Raw genomic sequence first — 22,283 nt, 5'->3', positions numbered from 1 at the left:
AATGTTAGCCACTGCTGAGCCCAAGTACCAGTCAAGTAATCAAACCTCCAGATGCTCAAGCTAACACATTAAATCCAGATTCTTGATAAAAAATGTTGATACCAATAAATTTAGCTCAATTTGAATTAAGTGTACTCATACCAGTATGTCCTATCCTCCTTAGTCTACTTTTCTTAGAATTCAACCCCATACATTACTTCCAGGTTGCTGCTGAAAAATTAGCTTGCTCCGTGATATGCCAATCATCCCCGTGAAAGGACAAGCTCTCACTCGGTCAGTTATTGGTCTGAAAGACTTGAGAGGCATACAGTTAGAGATCATGAGGAAAATAATGTTTCTCTCCCTACAGAACCCTGCATGCTGCAGTTTTCTCCTAATCCTTTGAAAATGTAAATGTTACATATCATTCAGACAAGGAAACTAATTAAAACGTGAAGACCCTGATGGTGATAAACAGATTTACTTCTTTAGAAAAACCACACTTACAGATACACGGGGAATAAAAAGGGGTTAGTGAAGAGGAGCAGCAGGAAGGTCAGTTCCAAGTTGGATGAGACATGACAGTAGCTTGGACTAGTGTCAGTATAGGGATGTAAAACAAGAGTCTGTAAGGGGAGAAGGGATGGATGAACTGAGTAGATATATAGCGCCATTACCTGAAAAGGAGAGATGCTCATATCCAAGTGTGAATCTAAAGGTCAGTGGAAGGATCTGGGCATGCATGCGAATTTCGAATTAAATGAGTACGCACATGACATTAGAGCAGTGCCACTCAATGTGTGCTGCACGGACAAGTGCGGAGCTGCCGCATCTCACCACTGCTCCGTGACGGGATCGGAGCTGAGGATGAGAGTTTAGAAACTTTTACAGCAACTGTACAGAGTATTTATATATATATTTTTAATATAATTTTAAAACTAGGGTTCTTATTCTATATCTCTTTTTAAATTAATTCTTATAATCACTCTTTTCTGTTAAATTTTATACATGTATCAGTCTCTGGTAGATTATAAATTTAAAAAGAAAATGAAAAAAACTTTACCCCTCACCAGAGGTTACATTTACCTGTAAATCACAGCTGTAAAGCACTGATTTACATCTATGATTATGGATACAGTCACTTGAAGAGAGAAACTAAGAGAAAAATTCTCAATTGAATTAGGCGTGATTTAAGAGCTTTTCCCATTTTGCCCTCATCAGCTTATAGTATCATAAAAATTATATACATGGCAATGTAACTCCAAAGATCACTTTAAAATCCATTATCTCCTATATCATCAATAATACTTACTGAAAACTTAATTCTTGCCTAGCAGTTTTTACATGGATTATTTCAATCTTTTAAAAATCTCAATAAAGATGGTATTATTAACTCTGTTAGAGATTTTAAATTAAGGCTTATGGAGGAAGTTAAATGACATCCATGTCATTTAAGGAGTAAGTCATGGAGCTAGGATTTGAACACAGGTCAACTGACTTAAGTCTCTACTTCTGATTAATACAACATACATATATTGTCAACCTCACTAATCAGCCAGTTTATATATTTTAATTAAAATATTTCATGGGAAGCTCATCAAAAACATCTGGGTAGATAGACACCTTCCAGAACCACAAATGTGCCTACATCTTGATTATCAGATAAGTTTTATAGATAGTTGTCCCCTCTTATCCGTGGAGGAAACCACATATAGTACCAAATCCTGTATGTATTATGCTTTTTCCTATATACACATACATAACAGTGACTAATATTGAATGAGGTTGAGATGCTGAACATTCTCAGACTGTGGAGGAAGGAGGAAGGCATAGGAAGATAGGAATGGTAGCATAGGTTTATCATGTACAGCCTTCTCATCCCCCTTATAACTCTGCCCTCAATACACACGTAACAGAACAATCATAACAATATACTGTAAAACATTGTGACTGTGGTCTCTCCCTCTCAAAATATCTTATTGTCCTGTACTCATCTTATTTCTTCTTGTGATAATCTGAAATGATAAAATGTCAAAACTCCTCCTGAATCTGTAACAACCCCTTCCTTGCAGTAAAAGATTTGGTGGGACTTGTTTCAGGGGATCTCATGCTGATGTCTTCATGTCAGCTCAATGTTTTTTGGCACAACACATTGCTGTCAATCAAAACATGTTTTCTGTTCATGTCATCCACAAAGGTAATACCTTTTCCATCTTAACCAAGCACTTATCACATACTGTGGCCATAACTTTTACAGCTGAGGTGTGACAGCAAAACTAGCAAAAATGTATTTTTCCTCCTTCATGGATAGAAGATTCATTCTTACTGTAGACCTTAGCAAACTCAGCATACAATTTTTTTCTTTCCTTATTAATTCAAGAACTTTTACTTCTTTGCTTAAAGGAAGCCTTTTATGGCCACTCTGCAGCATATCTGAATTGCCAACGTAACTACTCTTGCACTCAAGGGTCATTATTAAGTAAAATAAGACTACTGGATGGTCATTAAGGGACTAAAGGCAAGGAATGTACACAGCATACAGATGCTGGGCAAAGGGATGACTCATATCCTGAGCTCCCCTGAGCAGGACTGTGTGGGATTTATCACACTGCTCTAAAGGACAATCAATCTAAAATTTAGGAATTGTTTACTTCTGAAATTTTTTATTTAATATTTTCAGATCTAAATTGACAACAGGTAAATGAAAACATGGAAAGTAAAACAACAGATAAGGGAGGCCCACAATGCTAGCATTTATCATTGTATTATTCTTATTGCCTCCAATATGTAATAATTGCCCAAGAGCCACAAAAAAAATTGAGGCATACCTAGACCCTAACATATTACCTAATAAATACCAAGTTAAGGCCTGTTACAGGAAGGGTTGGATCTAAGAATCTAACTTTCCCTAATAAAAAATAATAATAAAGCAGTTTACTCTGTCCATTGGCTTAGGCAACATAATAATGTAGTCATGCCGATTCTCCAGCAAAATTGTTTTTATTGAAAGTGTTTTATTATTGACTTGGGTCTTTTCCATAATGCTTCCCAAACAAGTTAAGCCTATTTTACTTCACCTGTCATCCTTGGAGGACTGACTTATATATTCCACTCCCTTAGAAAATATCTCTGCTAATTTTCTTATTTTTGTCTGGAACCATAAACACGTATCCAAACATTATATAAATTAGGCATGACTTTTACTTTATTTTCTATAATTCATTCATATAGCCCATAATATAAATTAAAATAAAAATTAACCATTATATATTCTAGTGCTTCTATTTAACCTATACTTTTCCATTTTTGTCTCACCCTGAATTTTGCTTTAGCTGAAAGAAAATGATATTAAATAATATTAACAATGAATGCTACTTATTTCAATATTTAATATCTTCCAGACAACATGGTGAATGCCTTAAATACATCTTCCTGCTAAAGTTAATCCTTGGAACAACTCTAGCACATATGTATTTTTTGGCTCATTTTCACATATGAAGAAACTCTGGCCCAGTGAAATAAATTCCCAAGGCACAGCCAAAATTCAAACCTAATCTTACCCCAAAATGCATGTACACTTCCTCTCCTTGGTAAAATGTACAGAACTCCTTTTGTAATGACCATTGCTACAGAGCGGTTTCCTGACACTTTTTCTTACATTAATTTTCTACAGCAGATTACAAGAAAATCATTTATTTGTATTTGTGGACATGTAAGTATTAGATGCTGGGTTATTTTTTTTAAGTCAGGTGGAAAAATGGATGATTTTCCAATTGAAAATCTAAATCATGATTCACTTGTGGTAAAGTCTTGACATGTTAATTCTATTTCACAGCCAAGAAACCTCAGAGAGATATAAGGAATGTGCTTTGAAGCTAGCAGTACAACTTCTGAAATGATCACATGCTCATCACAAGCTGTAATTTTATTTTTTAGAACTTTTTCACTTATTGATTTTAGAGAGAGGGAGGAATGGAGAGAAGGAGAGAAATATCGATTTGCTGCTGCACTTACGCATTCACTGTTTGACTCTTGTCTGTGCCCTGATGAGGGATTGAACCACACCCTTTGCACACTGAGACAGTGCTCCAGTGGGGCCACATGGCCAGGGCTACGTCTGTTTTAACATGGGACATTTTAGCACCGTGTGAAGATCACTAGACTGAGATAAGCCCTTATTACAGAGAAATTCTACCATCTAAGGAGAGTCACTCAACTTAATAACAGCATACGCTCCTTTACTGCAAAATAGAGATAAAGATAAAAAATAACCTTACCTGAAAGATTTGAAAGACTTTGACTGGCAATGATGCATTTTTATGCATTACTAGCACCCAAAAATGTGGATTCTTATAGTTAATTAAAAGCCAATTTTATTGGTAACATAGGTAAGTATGTTTTGGCAATTAAACCCCCTTCCCACACATGCACATAAAAGGAAGAAAAGTGAATAAAGTGATAATATTGGGGTAAAAAAGTAGACAGTCAATGTAACCAACAACTTCATGTATTTTTTGACTTTGCTACTCAAATTGTGGTCTAGCAGCATCACATGGAAACTTGTTCAAAACACAAATTCACAGGCTCCCCTCAGACCTACTTACTGCACCTGCATCTAAAAAGACCCCCAGGGAATCCAGAGGCACAATTCTTAACTCTCTGTATTATTAGAAAGAAAAATCTCTCAATGACGTTAACTATCTCGACACTCCCCATTTTCAATTCTAGTTACTACAGCAATTTCCCTCAATCCAGTTCTCTTCTGCCTGGTGAATTTGCTAGGAAAAGAGCAGTTAGAAGTCAGACAGTCTCCATTCACGTGACCAGGTAGTTTGTGATGATATGTCTTGGGCTTTTTGATGTTTTTTTTGGGGGGTGGAGGGGTGCTTTTCTTAAGAACAAACATTCTAAATGGGTGCACACAAATTTTTTAAAAATTCTTGTATTCACAGCAGAAACTTTCATAAACTCTCAAATGGTGGATCTTGAATTACACTGCAAACACCATCATTTAAATATATAAAATATGTAAGAGCATAACACTAAGTTACTATCAGCTATATCACTTTCTAATTGGCTAACTGGACTAAAAAATTAAAGTTCTTAGCTGGAAATGAAACCAGGAGCGAACAGAACAAAAAGAAACAGGATAAAAGGTTCAGTCACCACAAAAATATGGCTAATATCTAATGAATGTACATTTGTCTCTGGAATTACCAGTTACCTTTTACTAAGATTATACAGGTATTATGTGGTAGGATCTCCACTCTTAATGCATACATTCACTAGAGAAACAAATACATCCTTATCTAATAAATCCACTAACATTTACTACATCTCTAACTCACTAATTGCACTACATCACACTACAAAGAAACATCACAATACACCACAAAGAAATCTAGTATAAATTATTTGCATCCTTTTATTTCTTGTAAGTTATGTATGTCTGCAGATTTCTGATGACTAAGAATGGAGGAAAATGAAAATATAACATTGAGACTTATGAAAAACATTATTAAAATGAACGCTTAACTGTTGGTATGACAACCACTTATATCTGCTCAGTCCTGAGGTAGCACTGTATTTATTGTTACTTTAAGTAAGAAAATCTAAAGTGAAATAAATGCTCTTAAAATATTTTTTCTTCTCAGTTCTTACAAAAAGCCTCACATATCATGTTATTTTTCTTCAAAAAAAATTTCATTATAATTATTTTGACTTAAGAAAATAAATAGCTTATGTATTCCTTTCTGTGCACTGAATGAATTATATCTGCCTATAACCAGGCCTCTGCTTTGCTTCCCAGGAATCTTGGAACATTTAATGCTCCTAGTTTTTCCAATATGAAGGTAACAAATTTGGGGAGACACACTATTTCATCTTTGCCTTTCACAGTACTGAAATTTAATGGCCCCCAAATCTACTACTCCCCAATTTCAATCATGTAGCTCTCATTATTAAAATGATCACTAGTCTCTTCACCATATTAAGAAATTACTATGAGTTTCTGGTGTATCACCTGAGTGCATGCACATACACACAATTTGTTTAAAATCTAAAAACTAATTTTTTGTAAAAGAAGCCATCGCAAACACTAAAAACTAGAAAGACCCTTAGGAATTGTTATTGACTGAGTATTTGTGTATCCCCCAAATTCCTATGTTAAAGTCCTAACCTTTACAAGATGATTAAGTTATAAGAGTGGGGCACTCATGAATAAGTGCCCCTATAAGCAGAGATTGGAGAAAGCTTGCTTCCTCTCTCTCCCTCCTTCCTCTCTGCTAGGCAAGGATTTAAGGACAGGACAGACATCTGAAAACCAGGAAATGTGCTCTTATCAGTCACTGGATCTGTCAGTGCTTTAACCCTGGACTTCTCAGCCTTCAGAACTGTGAGAAATAAATTTCTGTTGTTTAAGCCAACCAATCTATATTATCTTGTTGTAGTCAAAATTGAACAAAGCTAAAATCAATGGGCCACACGTGTTAGTCACTGGACAGAGGTCCAGGCCACTAATGAGTCAGCCAAGATATCACTCACATACAAACAGATTGAGACAGTGAGAGAGAGAGCGCGGACATGCCAAATGCATGGGATTTAGAAAGTTAAAAAAATAAAATAAAATGAAGCATACAGCCAACACAAGTCATATAACACCCAATCTGGCTATTTGTGGCTTATCCACATTTTTGCTATTTCTTAGATTATAACTAAACCTTAATTTAAAAGTAAAGTAAAATAAAATAAAACCACACTAACAATGCATCAGTATGAAAACATCTCTTTGATGTCATAAAATATTAAAAATTTTAATACTTACTGTATTTTAAGCCTGAATTTCCCTAGTGCAAAAATGATTGTGAATAATGCATAATAATCAGTAACATTATAAGCTTGAGAAATATGTCATTCAACAACATGTCTGACTCTTTTTTTAAGCCAAAAAAAATGTAGTCAGTCTGGGAGTGAATCATGATGCAATAGAGCCTCAATTGTATTTAAAAGTGTAAATTCTGTTTTAAGCTTTTACACTCTACTTGAGAAAGAGCAACAGCAAAATTCCCAAATGTCAACACAGATGGAAGTTGAGAGGAACAGCAATGAAATTTAAAATGCAAACTATAACCCAAAAAAGTACTCTTTTTTTTCTTTTTTAACACTATGATAGCTACTCCCAAAGAAAGGAAAATCCCCATTTTCTCCAACATTTGTTCAGATACAAGAACGATGAATGGGAAAACATTTATTCCAACTTAAAGAAGACATGACATAAAAGACATTTACATATACACAAACACACACATAACATGTATGATATGTACAAATCTATGACACACATTTATAGCATAGCCAGAGTTCTAAATTTAGTTTAGCGCTGGTCTCTCTATATATTTAGTCCCTAGAATCTCTTAAAAACCTTCATATTATACAAGATATTTCAAAATCTGCCCTGATGTGAAGTCAAAAGTGCTTAATAATAAAGAAAAAACAAAGGCTTTCTCTTCTATGTCTCTGATTATCAGACTTTCCCCACTAAAAACATATATCCCTATAAAGTAGGTTATTATTACCAAATTCAGACCCAAGTGCAGATTCAAAAGCCTTGACTCAGAATGCTGTATTATCTCAAGCCAAAATCTAACTGAATTCCTGATCATTTAGGATGGCAATCCAGGTTATTTGTTTCACTCAGTTTTAAGATGCTACCATAAAAAGGAAATGTGCTACCTATTAAATGAACTTGAATACTTTTTCTTATCAGCAATGCAGTAGTTACTCCAGTGTGAATGCCGTTGTTCAAGAAAATTTTGTGGATGACTAAAAGTTCAAGTGGAAAATTAAAATTCTACTCATTAAGAACACAAAGTCTGGCTTACAATCTAGAAAACTAACAGAGATTTGAACCAAAGTACTATCAACAAATAGAAGGCATAGGCATCTCAGCATCTGCTGTGCTATTAACACACATAGACACACAAAGACATTGCTAGGAAACCCATACAGAATTTTAACAGCAAAGGTGAATGAAGCCAGCAAAGACAGAAATTACTACTGGCCTGGCTGGAAAAACATGTTGGGCCTGAGGCAAAAGAGGTTTTTTTAAATAGAAGAATGTTCTGAAATAGAAAGCATTGTTAAACAGAATTGCCTGAGGACTGTTATGAAATGAAAAATTACACTAACTGCATTGGGAACAGCAACCTGATAAAAGCACAATGCACAAATTACAATCTTCTTCATGAGTAGTAGTAGACACGAGAAAGGTTAAGCTGTGTGTGAGAGAGGTTTGACCCACCACAGACCACTACATGATCGAATTACTTTCACGTGTTTCTAGGGACTCTCCAACAACTATGGTAATAAATACTTCTCTATATTTCTAATATTACAGAACAAGCTGGAACAGACTCCCAGTCAATATTAACTTACAAAGCACCCCTTGAGTGCAAACCTCTATTCTAAGCTCTGGAAAATACCTAAAAGACACTATGTGTTCTATAAATATACTCTTCTTTTCCTAAATTCAAAACACACATCCAGCATCCCAGAGATATTCAGTGAGTCAGCATGTACTGGGCAGCTACAGTGTGGAAAACAGCATTCCATAAGGAGAATCTGAGTGACATAGCTCATGAGGGCAAATACCTCACGTTCATAAAAGGTAATGTTTTTAACTAATAGTATAAGGTAACTATTATATATGCAAAGTGAGTAGGTATAAAATAAAAGGGATAAACACTGAAGAAACTACCATTCAGAGGAAATAAGAAAAGCAAGTCATAAAGAAAAGGGCACAAAACTATTGGAATTTTGAAGAATGATTGCGGAGCAATCCTTCAAAACCTCCTCTCTTGTAAGCAGAGACCAACTCAGGAATAATGCAAGTCATGATGAGTTACTGCACATAAGCAAAACTCTTGGGAAGACAAAGTTAGGAACAGCTGCTATTTGGCCTGCGTCAAAGTGAGGCTGGCACATCCCGAAAGGTCTAGGACTATCAGAGCACCACGTTGCCAACTGATGCCACTTTATCTAAAAGGACCAGATTTACTTCGGCTGTCCTATGCTTTTTGTTTTCTTTGTTTTGTTTTTGCTATATGGGATACATGAAATTCATTTTGCATGTGAAAATATGACATAAATAAGAATCACCTAAATGAGAAGAACAATGTGAACAAAGTCATTCCACATAACTTGGGGAAACCTTTTTAGCTCCAGTTCCTTTAAGATATGACATTTCTCCATGTTTACATTCAAGACACATCCATTTATTTCTCTTCAAGTATTAAAAAAAGTCACAGGTCAATAACTGCTGGCTCCCTTTGTGAGACAAAAATCAAAACCTCTATATCATGAACACATAGCTAAGTGAAACTTCCTCCTTAATCTTCCCCTTCAATGTCCTTACAGGTCATACCAACTTTCTCTATAAAAGCTCCTCTTCCAGAATATAGGCTAACCTGCACTCTTGAATGTGGGAGCCACTAGCCGCATGATGATGTATCACTGCATAACTATCAGAACAGTTAATATTAAAAATTGGCAATACCAACTGCTAGCAAGAATGCAGATAAACTGGGACTCCTCATACCTCTCTGGTCAGGTTGCAAATGGTATAGACACTCTGAGAAATAGTTTGACAATTTCTTATAAAACTAAACATACACTTGCCATATAGCCTAGCACTCATACTCCTAGGCATTTCTCCTAGAGAACTAAAACCCAGACATAACTATTCATATCCTAGCTTTATGGCAATATTTCTAAAAGCCAAAAACCAGAACCAATAAAAATGTCCCTCAACTGATGAATAGATAAATAAACTGTGGTACATCCATGCAATGAAATACTATTTAGCAAAAAAAAACAAAACCAAACTACTGATATATGAAACTTGGACTGATTTCAAGGGCATTAGGCTCAGTAAAAAAAAAAAGGCAATCTCCAAAGATTCTGTATTCTATGATTTAATCTATATAACATCTTAAAATCAATAAACAAATAAATAAAAGACAAAAACCAGATCAGTAATTGCAAAAGGTTGGGGGTAGAGGAAGAGGGAATAGTATAAAAATAAAGAATGAGGGAGTTCCTTTTTGGTGATGGGACAATTATGTATCTTCATTTTGGTAGTGGTTAATAACATATATCAGTGATAAAACTGCAGAAAAGTATACACACAAATAAGATCCTGTAAAAACTGGTGAAATCTGAATGAGGTCAGTCAATTTCCTGGTTTTGATATTGTAATATATTTAGTTAAGCAAGATATTACCCCTGGGGCAAGACTGCCAAGTGGTACAGACGCCTCCTCTGTACTGTTTTTGCAACTTCCTGTAAGTCTATAATTATTTCAAAATAATTTTTGAATTCAGTTGAAAAGAATTTGTAATTCTCTAAGTTTACAATATCTTTGAATATCCTAACTTTAAAGGTAATTTGAACCTGGCACAAAAAATTTAAGTTTTTATAACACTCTGGTTCCTAAGTACTTCCTGCTTATATGCTGTACTTGCAAATAGAGGTTTACCTAATATGCAGAGACAGCATACAGTGTTCAGTAAAAGGTACTTTATGGAAGAGAAGCTAAAAGAGGTCATTTAGGCCCTGGCTGGTGTAGCTCAGTGGATTGAGCGCGGGCCTGCAAACCACGCAATCGCAGTTTGATTCCCAGTCAGGGCACATGCCTGGGTTGCAGGCCAGTTCCCAGCAGGTGACTCACGGGAGGCAACCATACATTGATGTTTCTCTGCTTCTCTCCTTCCCTTTCTCTCTAAAAATAAATAAATAAAATCTTTTAAAAAAGAGGTCATTTAGTTTTACTATAGTCCTATAACTAGCAAATACAATTTAAAACAACAAAATAGCACTGCCAATTGAAATGGTCAAGAGGATAGAAGACCTGCATTTGTGGGGGGGGGGGTGCAAAACACAAATAAGCAAACAAAAGCATGAGAGGTTTTTAATGCAGAAAGATAACAGTTGGGGGAAAAGCAGAAAAATGACAAAAAACATGAACTACAGTTGGAACCTCCAAAATCCTGGAATAATCAGTCCTCTTGAGAAAAGACTATAAAACAATTAAAAAAGCAAAAGTAACTCAGACATTAGTTATTCATGATTTCCAAACAGTATCATGATATGATCATGGATAATAGACCAATAACATCTTAGAAAAAGAAAAAACATGAACTCAGATCACATATCTTCTATTCTGACATCAAACAGGAATTGCATTCTTCCACAAATTGCTCTTTAGTCCTATTGAGGAAACAAAACAGTAAGCATGCCAAACATGCCTGTCATGACAAAATCCTACATTTGTATGAAAAGTCTGTGGTAGATATACTATAAAGAACATTTGTTACACATCTTAGGCTTTAAAAAGAAAAGAACAGAAAGGTTAAATGTTAAAACCCTCATGAGCTTTTACGTCACTAGGTAACAGAAGACAAAGTGTTTTAAAGATTGGGCACATTAACTGACATCTTTAATCTAGTTTTTTCTGTAAATAATATATTCTCCAAATAACTCAATAAATCAGACTGCTTTTTAATGAACCCAGACTATGTAAAATATTACTAGTAAATAACTCATATTTTTTTAAGTTAAAATACTATTAAATTAAAAAGAGAAGATGGGGCACTCCCAAAGTTGTGGGGTCAGGTGGCTTAGTGGAAATATCAGCTCATTTTGGACTAGAGCAACTGAAAGTCCCTATATTTCCCCCAAGAAAAGAGTCCAAAAATATACATTCAGGTCTGGTAACCTGAGAGCCAAGACCCAGGAGTCGGCAAAATGAAGAGATGTGGCTGTAGACCTACTTCCCTTGGGATATTGAGGAATAACAGTATGGTCTCGCTAGGACTTCTCATCTGTAGCCAGATGTACAGTCTCTTCATTGAAGGAAGTGAGAGTCCTGGGGTAGCCGTGATGAATGAGGCAAGAGGACATTTCTCAGAAAGATGCATGTGCAGCTAAACTAAATGCCTTGATTATGCAGGTTCACTTTCAGCTGAGGATGACCATGGCACCACTCTGGCCAATAATTTGTAAACTAAAAAAACTGGATGGAGTTCACAGGAAAAGTAACATATGCTCAGCTAAAACGGACATGGTAGCTGGCACATGCTCCCGGATGTGCCCTGCCATCTGCTAACCGCAAGAATAAAGACCATGAGCTAAGGACGGAGAGAAAGAACGATTGGTCCATGCAAGAACCAAAGAACTCATCTTCACTTTCTTTGTGAAAATACAAACCTCTATTTTCAATAACTCAGGTGGGTTTGTCTGATAAATAAGGATGTGTTGGGTTTTCTGTTACACAGACCTAAATGCATAACAGATTTTATCATATTTCTATAACAGATAGAGGACATTCCTATATTATACAGTTATTCGTAATTAAACATAACCTGTGGCTAGCTACTTATTATTTATAAAAATAAGAATAAATTAGATTGATAACATGAACATATGATTTCATTGGTAAAAGAAATATTTAATTTACACTTGCTAAATACTTGCAAACTTCAAGGTTACCTACACAAGAAGTATATTTGTAGACTTGGTTTCTGATTATCATATTTTACATTACGGACACAGAGTACATACCCAAATATTGTGCCTCGTAATTTATGCTTCAGTGGATCTACTAAAACACACATGAATATTCCATTCCTTTGTGTTATGCATCTCATTGTAAAATCAAACATATTGAAAATAACTATACTCGTCAAATGAAAAACACATAAGGCAAGATACAGACTTTAACATTTTTATTAACAGATTATATATTCAGACTCTACTTGATAATTCTTTCATTTTCCAAATTTTAAACTATTATTATATTTTTCTTCTTATTTTCCAAGTTGTTACTGCTATTAGTAAATTCAACAGGAACATTACTCTCGCTATCTAGAGTTCAAGAGAAAGGAAATTACTGTCACCATTTGATTCCCTAGAATGTGAACACTTTAGTATGTAGATGTAAGAAGAGAAAAGGCAGACAAGGAAGATCAAGAGAAGAGTTATATGCCATTTCTACAGGCTGGCATTTACCTCTCTCAGTAAAAGGAGCTTTGTGCTCACTATATCCCGGATCCATCTGTCCTTGATGTGAACTGGCAATTGCTTTATCTGTAAACTAGCTTTCTGTAAACTGGCAGTTGCCTTATCGTTTCCTCTACAAATTAAGGATCAAGTTTTAAACATATTATTTTCCTTCTCTATTAGATTATGATTAAAATTATCATCTCCTCACCTCATTCAAACAATCACCCTACTGGGGAAAAAAAAGAAAAAGCACCCTAAAGTGAAGATGCCATTAACCAGAAAAATGAAGAGTTAATGAAACTTTCTGGTCACATTATTTATCTGATGGTCGACTTCAGGATACAACATTAAAGAAGCAAACAATAAGAATATTTTCTGAAAATAATAATCTAGTAAACATTTAAGATACTAAGTTAGTTTGCTAATATTATCATCATCATTAAATGACTGTTAATTAATAAGCATCTTTACATATATTCCTAGTCCTCAGGACACTGCTACAAGGTGGGTCCCATCTGCATTTTATAGAGGAAGAAACTGAGGTTCACAGAGGTTGAATAATTTTCCTTTAAACTCAAAACTATTTAGCACTTAGGAGAATTGAAATTCATGCCTTATCTTGTTATTGTACTCGGGACATGGTCACTCAGCAATAATTTTATATATTTTTCCATTTTACATGTGAAGAAACTAAAGTTAGAATATAAATTATTCTGATCAAACACCAAAAATCAATGAAGTTTTAAAAGTTAGTCTCCATAACTTAAACAATGTCAAATAAACTTCAATGGGATTGTATAATAAATTACTGAATGTAGGTTGTATAGCAACATGTTTAATGTGGAGTTTTACCTTTTGTTAATATACTGGATTCCTGTTATCCTAAACATAAAAAAGAATAAGGCTGCTTTTGGATATTAAACACAAAAGAACCCTGGTTTCAAAGTAATGGTGAGCATTTATTGAAGAGCAGACATCAGCACAAGAAAAGAATCTGCTCTTCAGTAAAAAATAAACTTACTCTACAGTGAAAGGCACCTGGTAGCAGATATCCTCCCCAGTGAAAACCCTTGTGTGTTTTAATACCTATAAATGTATAACGAAGTTTAACACATGCTTTCAAATAATAGTAGCATGATGTACTAATCAGTCTAAAGCTGTATTTCACAGGGACTGTTATTATTTCACTGACAAGCTAGGGCCAGCTTGGTGAGAGTTGAACCGAATTCTCTAAGAAGTTACCACATAAAGCAGTAATTTTCAATTGTTTTCATCTCATGGCACACATTAACTAATTTTTCAAATTCTGCAGTACACCAAAACTATATTGTTTGCTAAACTGACCAAAAATAGGTACAACTTTGACTGATATAAAAATAATAATAATAATAATTACCTAGTCCTTTGTTCTACCCTTTTTGCTTCAAAGTGACTTTTTAAAAAAATCAGGTGCCTTTGCTTGAATATAGGATTTCTGGTATCGGTCAGATGCAACCATATTATGTGATGTGACCAATAAGATGCAACTCTATTATACAACTCTATATATTTATGGTTCAAGACAGGGCATTCATACCGGATGGCCATTGTTGTGTTGGCTGTGGTCATTTTTTTATTTGAAACTTAAAGGGAAAAGGGATCAGGTATTACATGTTTTAAAAATTCTTGCAGCACAATGATTAAAAATCGCTGACATAAAGTGTCACTTCTCAGGAGGTAGTACAACAGGTGCCAGAATCTAAACAAAACCAAAATGGCCCATCAAGCCATTTTAAGGCATTTTCAAAATGGGAAGAGGTCACAGCACCTTGCCTATCGCTGTAGAAAATTGAGGAGTTGCTCCAGAATCAGTGCAGATCTCAGCCGCAAATATAAAGGAGAAGGCCAGGTGCATCTTACAACCTTCGTATTTTCCCTTGCCTCCTAGAATCATTGACATTTGACTTTCTTCACAGCCCTCAACTTAGCCAGGCACGGAGAAAATAAAAAAAAGTATACCATTCAGCTATGATATAAAACTTCTGTGCTGTGAGAATCAATTTTGGTGTAGTTACTTATAACACTGAAACCAAAGGATTTTTCTAATTCCAATTAGACACCAATGGAAAAAGCTAGTTTTATTTCTAACAAAATAGAGATGTTCAGTATAATTGTAATACTTAAACACTTGGGCTCATGAAAACCTTCCCTCCCATCCTTGGGCACTCAATTTGACCTGAGGCTCTCTCAGACTGTGTATTCCTTCAGTGATTAAACCTCTAGTCTCTGTGGAGTATGAAAGGATCTAATTAATAATGATTTTCCTGAATTTCCCTGGTTATCTTTAGCTCTTTATTTGAATATATATTTCCTTTCCCCAGATTGTCACATATAACTTCCAGGTAACTGCCGCTTCTTCTCTTTCCATCCATCCTATCATTTCCAACATTTTTAGCTTCAGGTGAGTTGACCTAAGACTCAGTAGTATGGAAAAGAGAAAGGGTCTGAAGACATTCATTCAGGAATTTGCTCATTCAAATACCACACTGTTTCCTCTTAGCCAGGTGTGGTTCTACAGACTGAGAACACAACAGTGAGCAAAAACTAAAGATCCCACCTACGAGACCAAACAATCTAGTGGAGGACACAAACCAGCAGAAAGACAACCACATTACAGGGGAAGGCATCCTTAGGATGGGAATATTCAAGTTGGAAGACAAGTATTGGGAAGAGGTTTAAGAATGGGGAGAAGTTAGGGAAGGCATATAATAAATCTTCAAGCTGTGTCCTGCAACATGTACAGAGATTTATAAGATAGAGGAAGGAGAAGAATACAAAAGTGTAGCTGCACCTATGACTAGAACAAAACTTGTGGTATTCAAGAGAGGATAATGTTCTGGCACACTTCAAATTGACATTCTTTAAATATCTGTTAAAGATCTATTTTATGGGCTAGAGAAAAATTATTGTCTATTAATAAAAATTAAGCAAATGATCCACTTACTAATTAATTTCCTACTAAACGAAAAGAATCACTCTTATGATAAAGAGCAGAAAATGCTCAATTTTCTAATGTCTCTTTCACCTTTTATTTAGTGATATTTCTGGGCTCCTAACTGCTTGTGAGTATACACAAAGTGAAAAATGAAAATCGTCAGCCTACAGCCATACCACCCTCAACACGTCCGATCTTGTCTGATCTCAGAAGAAACGAAAATCTTCAATACTTAAGAAACACACCTATAAAACAAATATCATGCTCCACAGGTATTGTAGTGATATTGTAGTGTCCCTTACAGAAGCTCCCATACATCCATCTACCTCAGGCTTAGGTTTTCTTACCCTTAGGCTCCCTCTGATTAGCTGATAGTGAAAGCAGAGTCCAAAGGAGAGACTAAAAATGTGGACAGGGACTGTATACTACAATCATGTGATGTCTGCACCACACCTTAAAAGCTGTGGGGAACTGTTGAGATTTGAAATGGGGGAACTATTGTGAGGCTGTTTTTGTAATTTAGGCTAGAAGAGCTAGTAACTTATGATGAAAACAGTAGAAATTGAGGGGCACTTGTTTGAAACACAGGAGCTATAATTGACTAGGCTTGGAGATAAAAGAGAAGAGGAAAAGAATAATTAAGGATAATTCTTAAGTTTTGGACTTGAGTAGTTGAAAAATAAAGATGCCATACATTGAAATAAAGGGACAAACAGGTTTAGTATTTAAAAAAACATAAATTCAATTTTTTACATGTTGAGTGCTATTCTTATATGACATCAAAATAAAGATATTTATAAATATATCTGAGATCAGGAGAAAGATTTGGGGGTAAAGGTAGATGTGGGCAGCCTCAGTGCATAGATAAAACCCATGGGATGAATGAGAATGGCTAGGAAAAGTACATAAAGTAGAAATACATAGAAAAGGCCCTGGGGAAGGCCCAGAGAAACTCCTATATCCAAGGGTCAGAAAGAGCGTGAGAAGAAACCACCAGAGATAATGGAAGAAAAGCAAGTGCTGCAGTATCTTGGCTTTGAGGATCCAAGAAGTGCTTCCAAATGTCCAATGCTGGAGGCATCCATTGCATTACCAAGAAACCACTGTTTGTGAACTTCTTGAAAACAGTTTTAGTAAAGAAAAACTAATTTTAGCTGCAGCACTTATTAGCTAGATCAACTTAAGTCAGTCACCAAATCTCAGGTTTCTCATCTGTAAAAAAGGAAAAACAAAAATGCCTGCATGTCCTACCCTGTGGTTTTCTCACCAGGACTAAAATAAATACCATAATGTATGTAAAAGTATTACATAAACTTTAAACACAAGATATAGACAAGTGTTATTGCAACTGTGTTATTTTTCAAGCTATCCAGGAATATCAATTCTCTCTTCTACTCACATGGCTCAGAAGACACATTTGACTTGCATTGCCCAATATAATGTATTAGCAGAAGTGACTGGGGCAAAAGTGGTGAGAAACAGTTTATAGTATATGTTCTGTTTTTTGCAACTGACACTGTACAACAATGTTTCAAAACAAAGCCTTCATCAGCCTACACTGCTATGAGAAGAGTCCTATAGACAGATGCCTTAAGTTGGCATGTTATATGGGGACAATTAAATGTCGTGGTTTTAAAACAGGAAGATGTTGGAATTATGATCCTAGCGACTAACTGCAGTGTAAATAAGGGATAAAAAAAACTGGGCTGCAAGGATAATTCCATCTTAGGAAGTAATCAATGAGACATTATAAAGTCTGTCACTCACTCTAATGTACTAATTTTTTATTATGGCACAGAGTTATTCATTAATCCTCACACTTGATTCAACATTGTTACAGTTACACAAACAGTAAACAAGAAGAACAGGATTTCTAGTGAAGGTATGTTGAGGGAAGGATGAGATGGTCCCCCAATGAGAAGAAACTGCCTCTCTCCCCGCACCATTCTTATATACTGTTTGTACTCCAAATTTTCAATTCTTGGTAATCACACTTCGCACCCAAATGTTTGGTTGTATATTTGTGTTATGCCAAAGGCATACTGCCCAGATGAGTTATTAGAAATAAACAGAAAATAGAGTAAGTAACCAGAACCAAACTTTGTAAAGGAGGAATTATTTATTCTTCAAATGTTAAATAAAAGTTACTGCTGCCAAATACCAAATTACCATTTGAAATGCCTAAATGGAACACGTGTGCTAGAAAATGACAAGAACTGAGAACCAAGGCCAGAAGTAGAATCCAGGCCAGAGTGAGGCACAAGGACCCACTGAACCAGCCTCCTCATCAGGAACACTAAATTGCCCCCACTTCTTTATTCTGATCTTCACCCCTCTGATTAGCTTTGACAAACCATGAAAGAGAATCATAACTGTTTCAATCCTAATGGATTTGAAGTGCGTTACATGAAAGAAATATTTAACTAGGGATATGTTTGTCTGCTTGTAATCATTTTTTAAAGGGGGAGGGTGGGAAACACACATAACATTTTCATAACTCTTAGAAATGTCTTGAGTTATTTTACAAAGCATAGCGCCATCATTAATGAGCACATCAAAAAAGTCTGAGTACCATCTTTTGCTCTAAAAGTTTTGGCTATTTCTAAATCAAATCCAATCTTGAACTATGACAACTGTGAACTGTTTCTTTGAAAGCTATATTGTAAATATTGAAAGCAAGGCTGCTGCTTCCCATATGGCTTGTATAAGGGCCCTATCATCTGAATAACTGAGCAAAAGCTCAAAGTTACTAGTACTCTGAGGAGGGCTCATTCATGAGGATATATAAACTCTGGAATGAAACGTTATATTCAACCTTTAATAAGAGATTCTTTAATAAACAGTTGCTGAACTGAATACAGGTAATAAGTCACAGTGTTAGGTCATGAACCTAATACATACATAAAAACACCCCAAACTTTATCAGCCTCGTTCCAGTAAACCCCATTGCTGCTGCTTCTTTCCAATAACTAGCTATTTTCTGTTTCTTGAATATTTGACCATTTCTGTTGCCATAATTCTTTTCATTCTCAAGTGGCTCGGCTAAAAGTGCAGGAACTCAAGGGCAACACATTAAATCACAACGTGTTTATCTCATAAATGTCACTACCGTAACTAGTACAGCAACTATTATAATTTTAAAAACTTTACTTTTAAAGTTGAGCTGATTACCAGCACTACTATCCTAGCAACTTAATTTTGTAGTAAACCAATTTAACAGACAAGCTAAAGCTAAAGCATCCTAAATCGCCCTTCAGAAGTTTGACTTTCTTGCCTTTCTCCCCCTCCAGCACGGCAATGCCAAACAGATGCATGTTGCTCAACAGTTTACTTATCAACGTTCGGGAGCTAGAGGTTGACTAAGACTGACCTAACCTTCTCTTACAGTGGGGTGATAACAAAACAAAAGCTGCCAGAAAGAATCCTGTTAGATATAAAAATCACAATATTTGCTATGAAATAAACTAGAAAAAAATTAAAGTCCAATTATACACGCCGACGTAATGCACAGGAGGATTCACAGAACCACCTCGGTACAGTGAGTGGCGTTGCCTCCCTCTCCTGCAAAGGAGGGTAGTGCGAGCCAAAGCACGTACGCAATGGCGCAAGACCTCTGACTCCGAGGGAGGGGAGAGACGAAGAGAAAGGTTAATTCGGCTACTCTTCGTCCAGCCCAGGAGCCTGAGTCATCAGCCTAACAACTCCAGAAACCAAAGGACGTGATTACCAGAATGAGCCCCACGCCCACCCACGGACCGCACGAACCTCCTAGGACCCTGGGCGGGACCGCAAGGGGTGGGGCAGAGGCCGGAGAGGCGGGGCCACGCACTCGTGAGCTGCAGTGAAGGCCCGAACCCTGAGCATGCGCATGGGAGGGGGCCTGCCCCGCTCGGAAGAATGGGGGGTGGGGGAGAGGGGGAGACCTCTGACGGAGTCGGGTGGTACCTGCGCTGGAAGTCCAGGGCGAAGGGCTTCAAGTACGGGTCAATCTCTAGTAGTCTGGCTAGTTCGGGCACGTCCGCCAAGGCAGCAGCCAGCGCTTCCTCAAAGCTGTTGGCCGGGGCCGCCATCTTCCACCGCAGCCGGAGTAGCAGAGGCCGGAGAGGGTCGGGTGCACCCTGAGCTGGAAAGGGCGCTGGAGCCTGGAGGAGAGCGACGAGGGCGGAGCTGCAGGACGCTGAGGGCAGCCGTGGCGACCCAAGGCCCTTTATAGCCTGAGAGAACACCCGCTTGCCCCCCTTCTCCCCCTGCTGGGGGGAGGAGCGGGACCCACGGTTGTTCCGGAGCTCCGGTCCCGAGAGGGAAGGACGTCCCTCGGCCCACTCGGTGCAGCAGCGGGACTCACCTGCAGGCCGCGCAGAGACCTTCCTTTTCCTCCCCCAACCTCTTGGCCCCGCCAGGCCGATACCACCGGAGGAGACAGGTCCGAGTCGACTTCACTCAGCCCCGACCCAGTCTTGGCTCTGGGGCAAATCCTCCGCTTTTCTTCTTTAAACAGTTCCCACAGGCTGCACCCCACAAATGCTTATATGCTTTTATTGGGAGGGAACTTTCTTCTCAAAGTTCTTAGAATTTACTTTTCTCAAGGCAGTGTTTCAGACAGATCAAGTAAATTTACAGTACGAGAAACAGCTATAGAGCAATACCTTTGAAAAAGTTCGTATCACTTCCTAACCGGAAATCTGTCTAGTGAAATTAACCAGGAGAGGCAGAATCCTGGAACCGTCCCACGGACACTCTAGTAGTGTGGTCGTAACTCTGAGTTACCAGTGGCTGAGAATTGAAACCATGGCAAGTTTTCTCCTTCTCCATCCCTTAAAAAAAAAAAAAAAAAAAGAAGGAAAAATGGTCTTTTGCTTGTGTTTTTAAGTTGTAACAAACTGTTAAAATCAGAAGCTGACGACCAGCTTTGAAATTCCCTGAATAGACAATACCAGTTTAGGCATACAAAACTCAAATTAGCTTATGTTGAAAGAGCAACTTGACTTGTGTGTCAGTTTTAGCCATGCCTTTGGCAATCATAAGCAAAATTGGAACTGTTTCCTAAGGTTGATATTGATTAATGTTACTTAGGCTATTTCTGAACTTTTGGCCAAACCATCCTTGGTGAGAGAAATAGTAGAGGAAAGAGCATTAAAACTGGAATTCAGCTGTGCCAGCGTCTTACAAAAGTGACTATGCAAAAAAATTACTCTTTGGCTTAAAAATGGGGACTGTGAAGTCTCCCCCACTTAATGTTCTTTCATTCCCATTAACTGACTGCATCTAGTTCACTGATCATTTTTTAAGAATACAGAATTGGCCCTGGCTGGTGTGGCTCAGTGGATTGTGTTTTAGGCTTCAAGTCAAAGGGTCATGGGTTCAATTCCCAGTCAGAGCATATGCCTGGGTTGCAGGCCAGTACGGAGAGCACAAGAGGCAACTGCACATTGTTTCTCTCCCTCTTTCTCCTTCCCTTCTCTCTAAAAATAAATAATTAAAAAAAGAGTACAGAATTGCACACCAAGAGAATGGGACCCACCAGTCCAGGAGTTTCCAATCTGATTTGTACCTAGAAACTGGACAGGCTTGAGGATGTCTGCCTCAGTTAAGACCTGGGTGTAGAGCTAGGAGCTATGGACAAGGAAGAAAAGTGGTAAGCCATGAGCCTTGAATTTTAAAACATCCATGACATTTTGTGTGTGCATGTGTGTGTGAAGGGGTTAAAAAGGACTTGAAAGGTATCTAGTAACAGAGAACTTCAAAGTGAAAGTCGGGAAAGCTTGGACAGCCATCAGCAAGGCATGTCTTATTTTCCATAAAAATGACAGCATGCAAACATGTTTCAATATAAAACTGTAAAACAACACTTGAAACTCAGAAGCAGGATATTTAATAGATATCAGATCCAAGAAATCAGTATCTCTAATCCCAAACTTTTCTCAGAAATCCAGGTTCATACACTTGCTTACTGTAATCTCCACTTAGCTGGCTAAGAAACCAAAATCAGGTACCTCCAAAATATACCCTAAATCGGTCCTCTCTTCCTCTATGCTATCACCCTTTACAGGCAGCCTACCTAATTTGTATACCCTCTTCTTTCTCACTCCTAATTCGTTCTCTAGTGTCTCTCGAGATTTAATGTACAGATGAATGAATCACTTGGGGATCTTGTTAAAGGTAGACGTTTTATCAATTCTAGGGCAGTTTTAAAAAGTCAGAGGTGATGCCGCTGCTGCTAGTTGGGGGTACTGTTCGAATGGTAAGGCTCTACACAAGGAATAAATCATAC

At 37.0% G+C, this 22,283-nt stretch overlaps 1 protein-coding gene across 1 annotated transcript in view; it reads right to left on the bottom strand.

Moving 5' to 3' along the window:
- The window catches only part of GBE1 (1,4-alpha-glucan branching enzyme 1), a 274,759-nt gene extending 254,445 nt beyond the window's left edge, over positions 1–20,314 (bottom strand). Inside the window, exon 1 of the mRNA XM_053667205.1 lies at positions 19,958–20,314. Coding sequence (XP_053523180.1) covers positions 19,958–20,082 — 125 coding nt within the window. The 5' untranslated portion in view covers positions 20,083–20,314. The remainder of the gene's footprint in view (positions 1–19,957) is intronic.
- Positions 20,315–22,283: the final 1,969 nt, after the last annotated feature.

This window comes from Artibeus jamaicensis, unplaced genomic scaffold (assembly GCF_021234435.1).
Source record: "Artibeus jamaicensis isolate MK-2021 breed Jamaican fruit bat unplaced genomic scaffold, CSHL_Jam_final contig_466, whole genome shotgun sequence".
NCBI lineage: Eukaryota > Metazoa > Chordata > Mammalia > Chiroptera > Phyllostomidae > Artibeus > Artibeus jamaicensis.
Note: the sequence above shows the minus strand (reverse complement) of the source record. Positions and strands in the feature narration are given on the sequence as shown.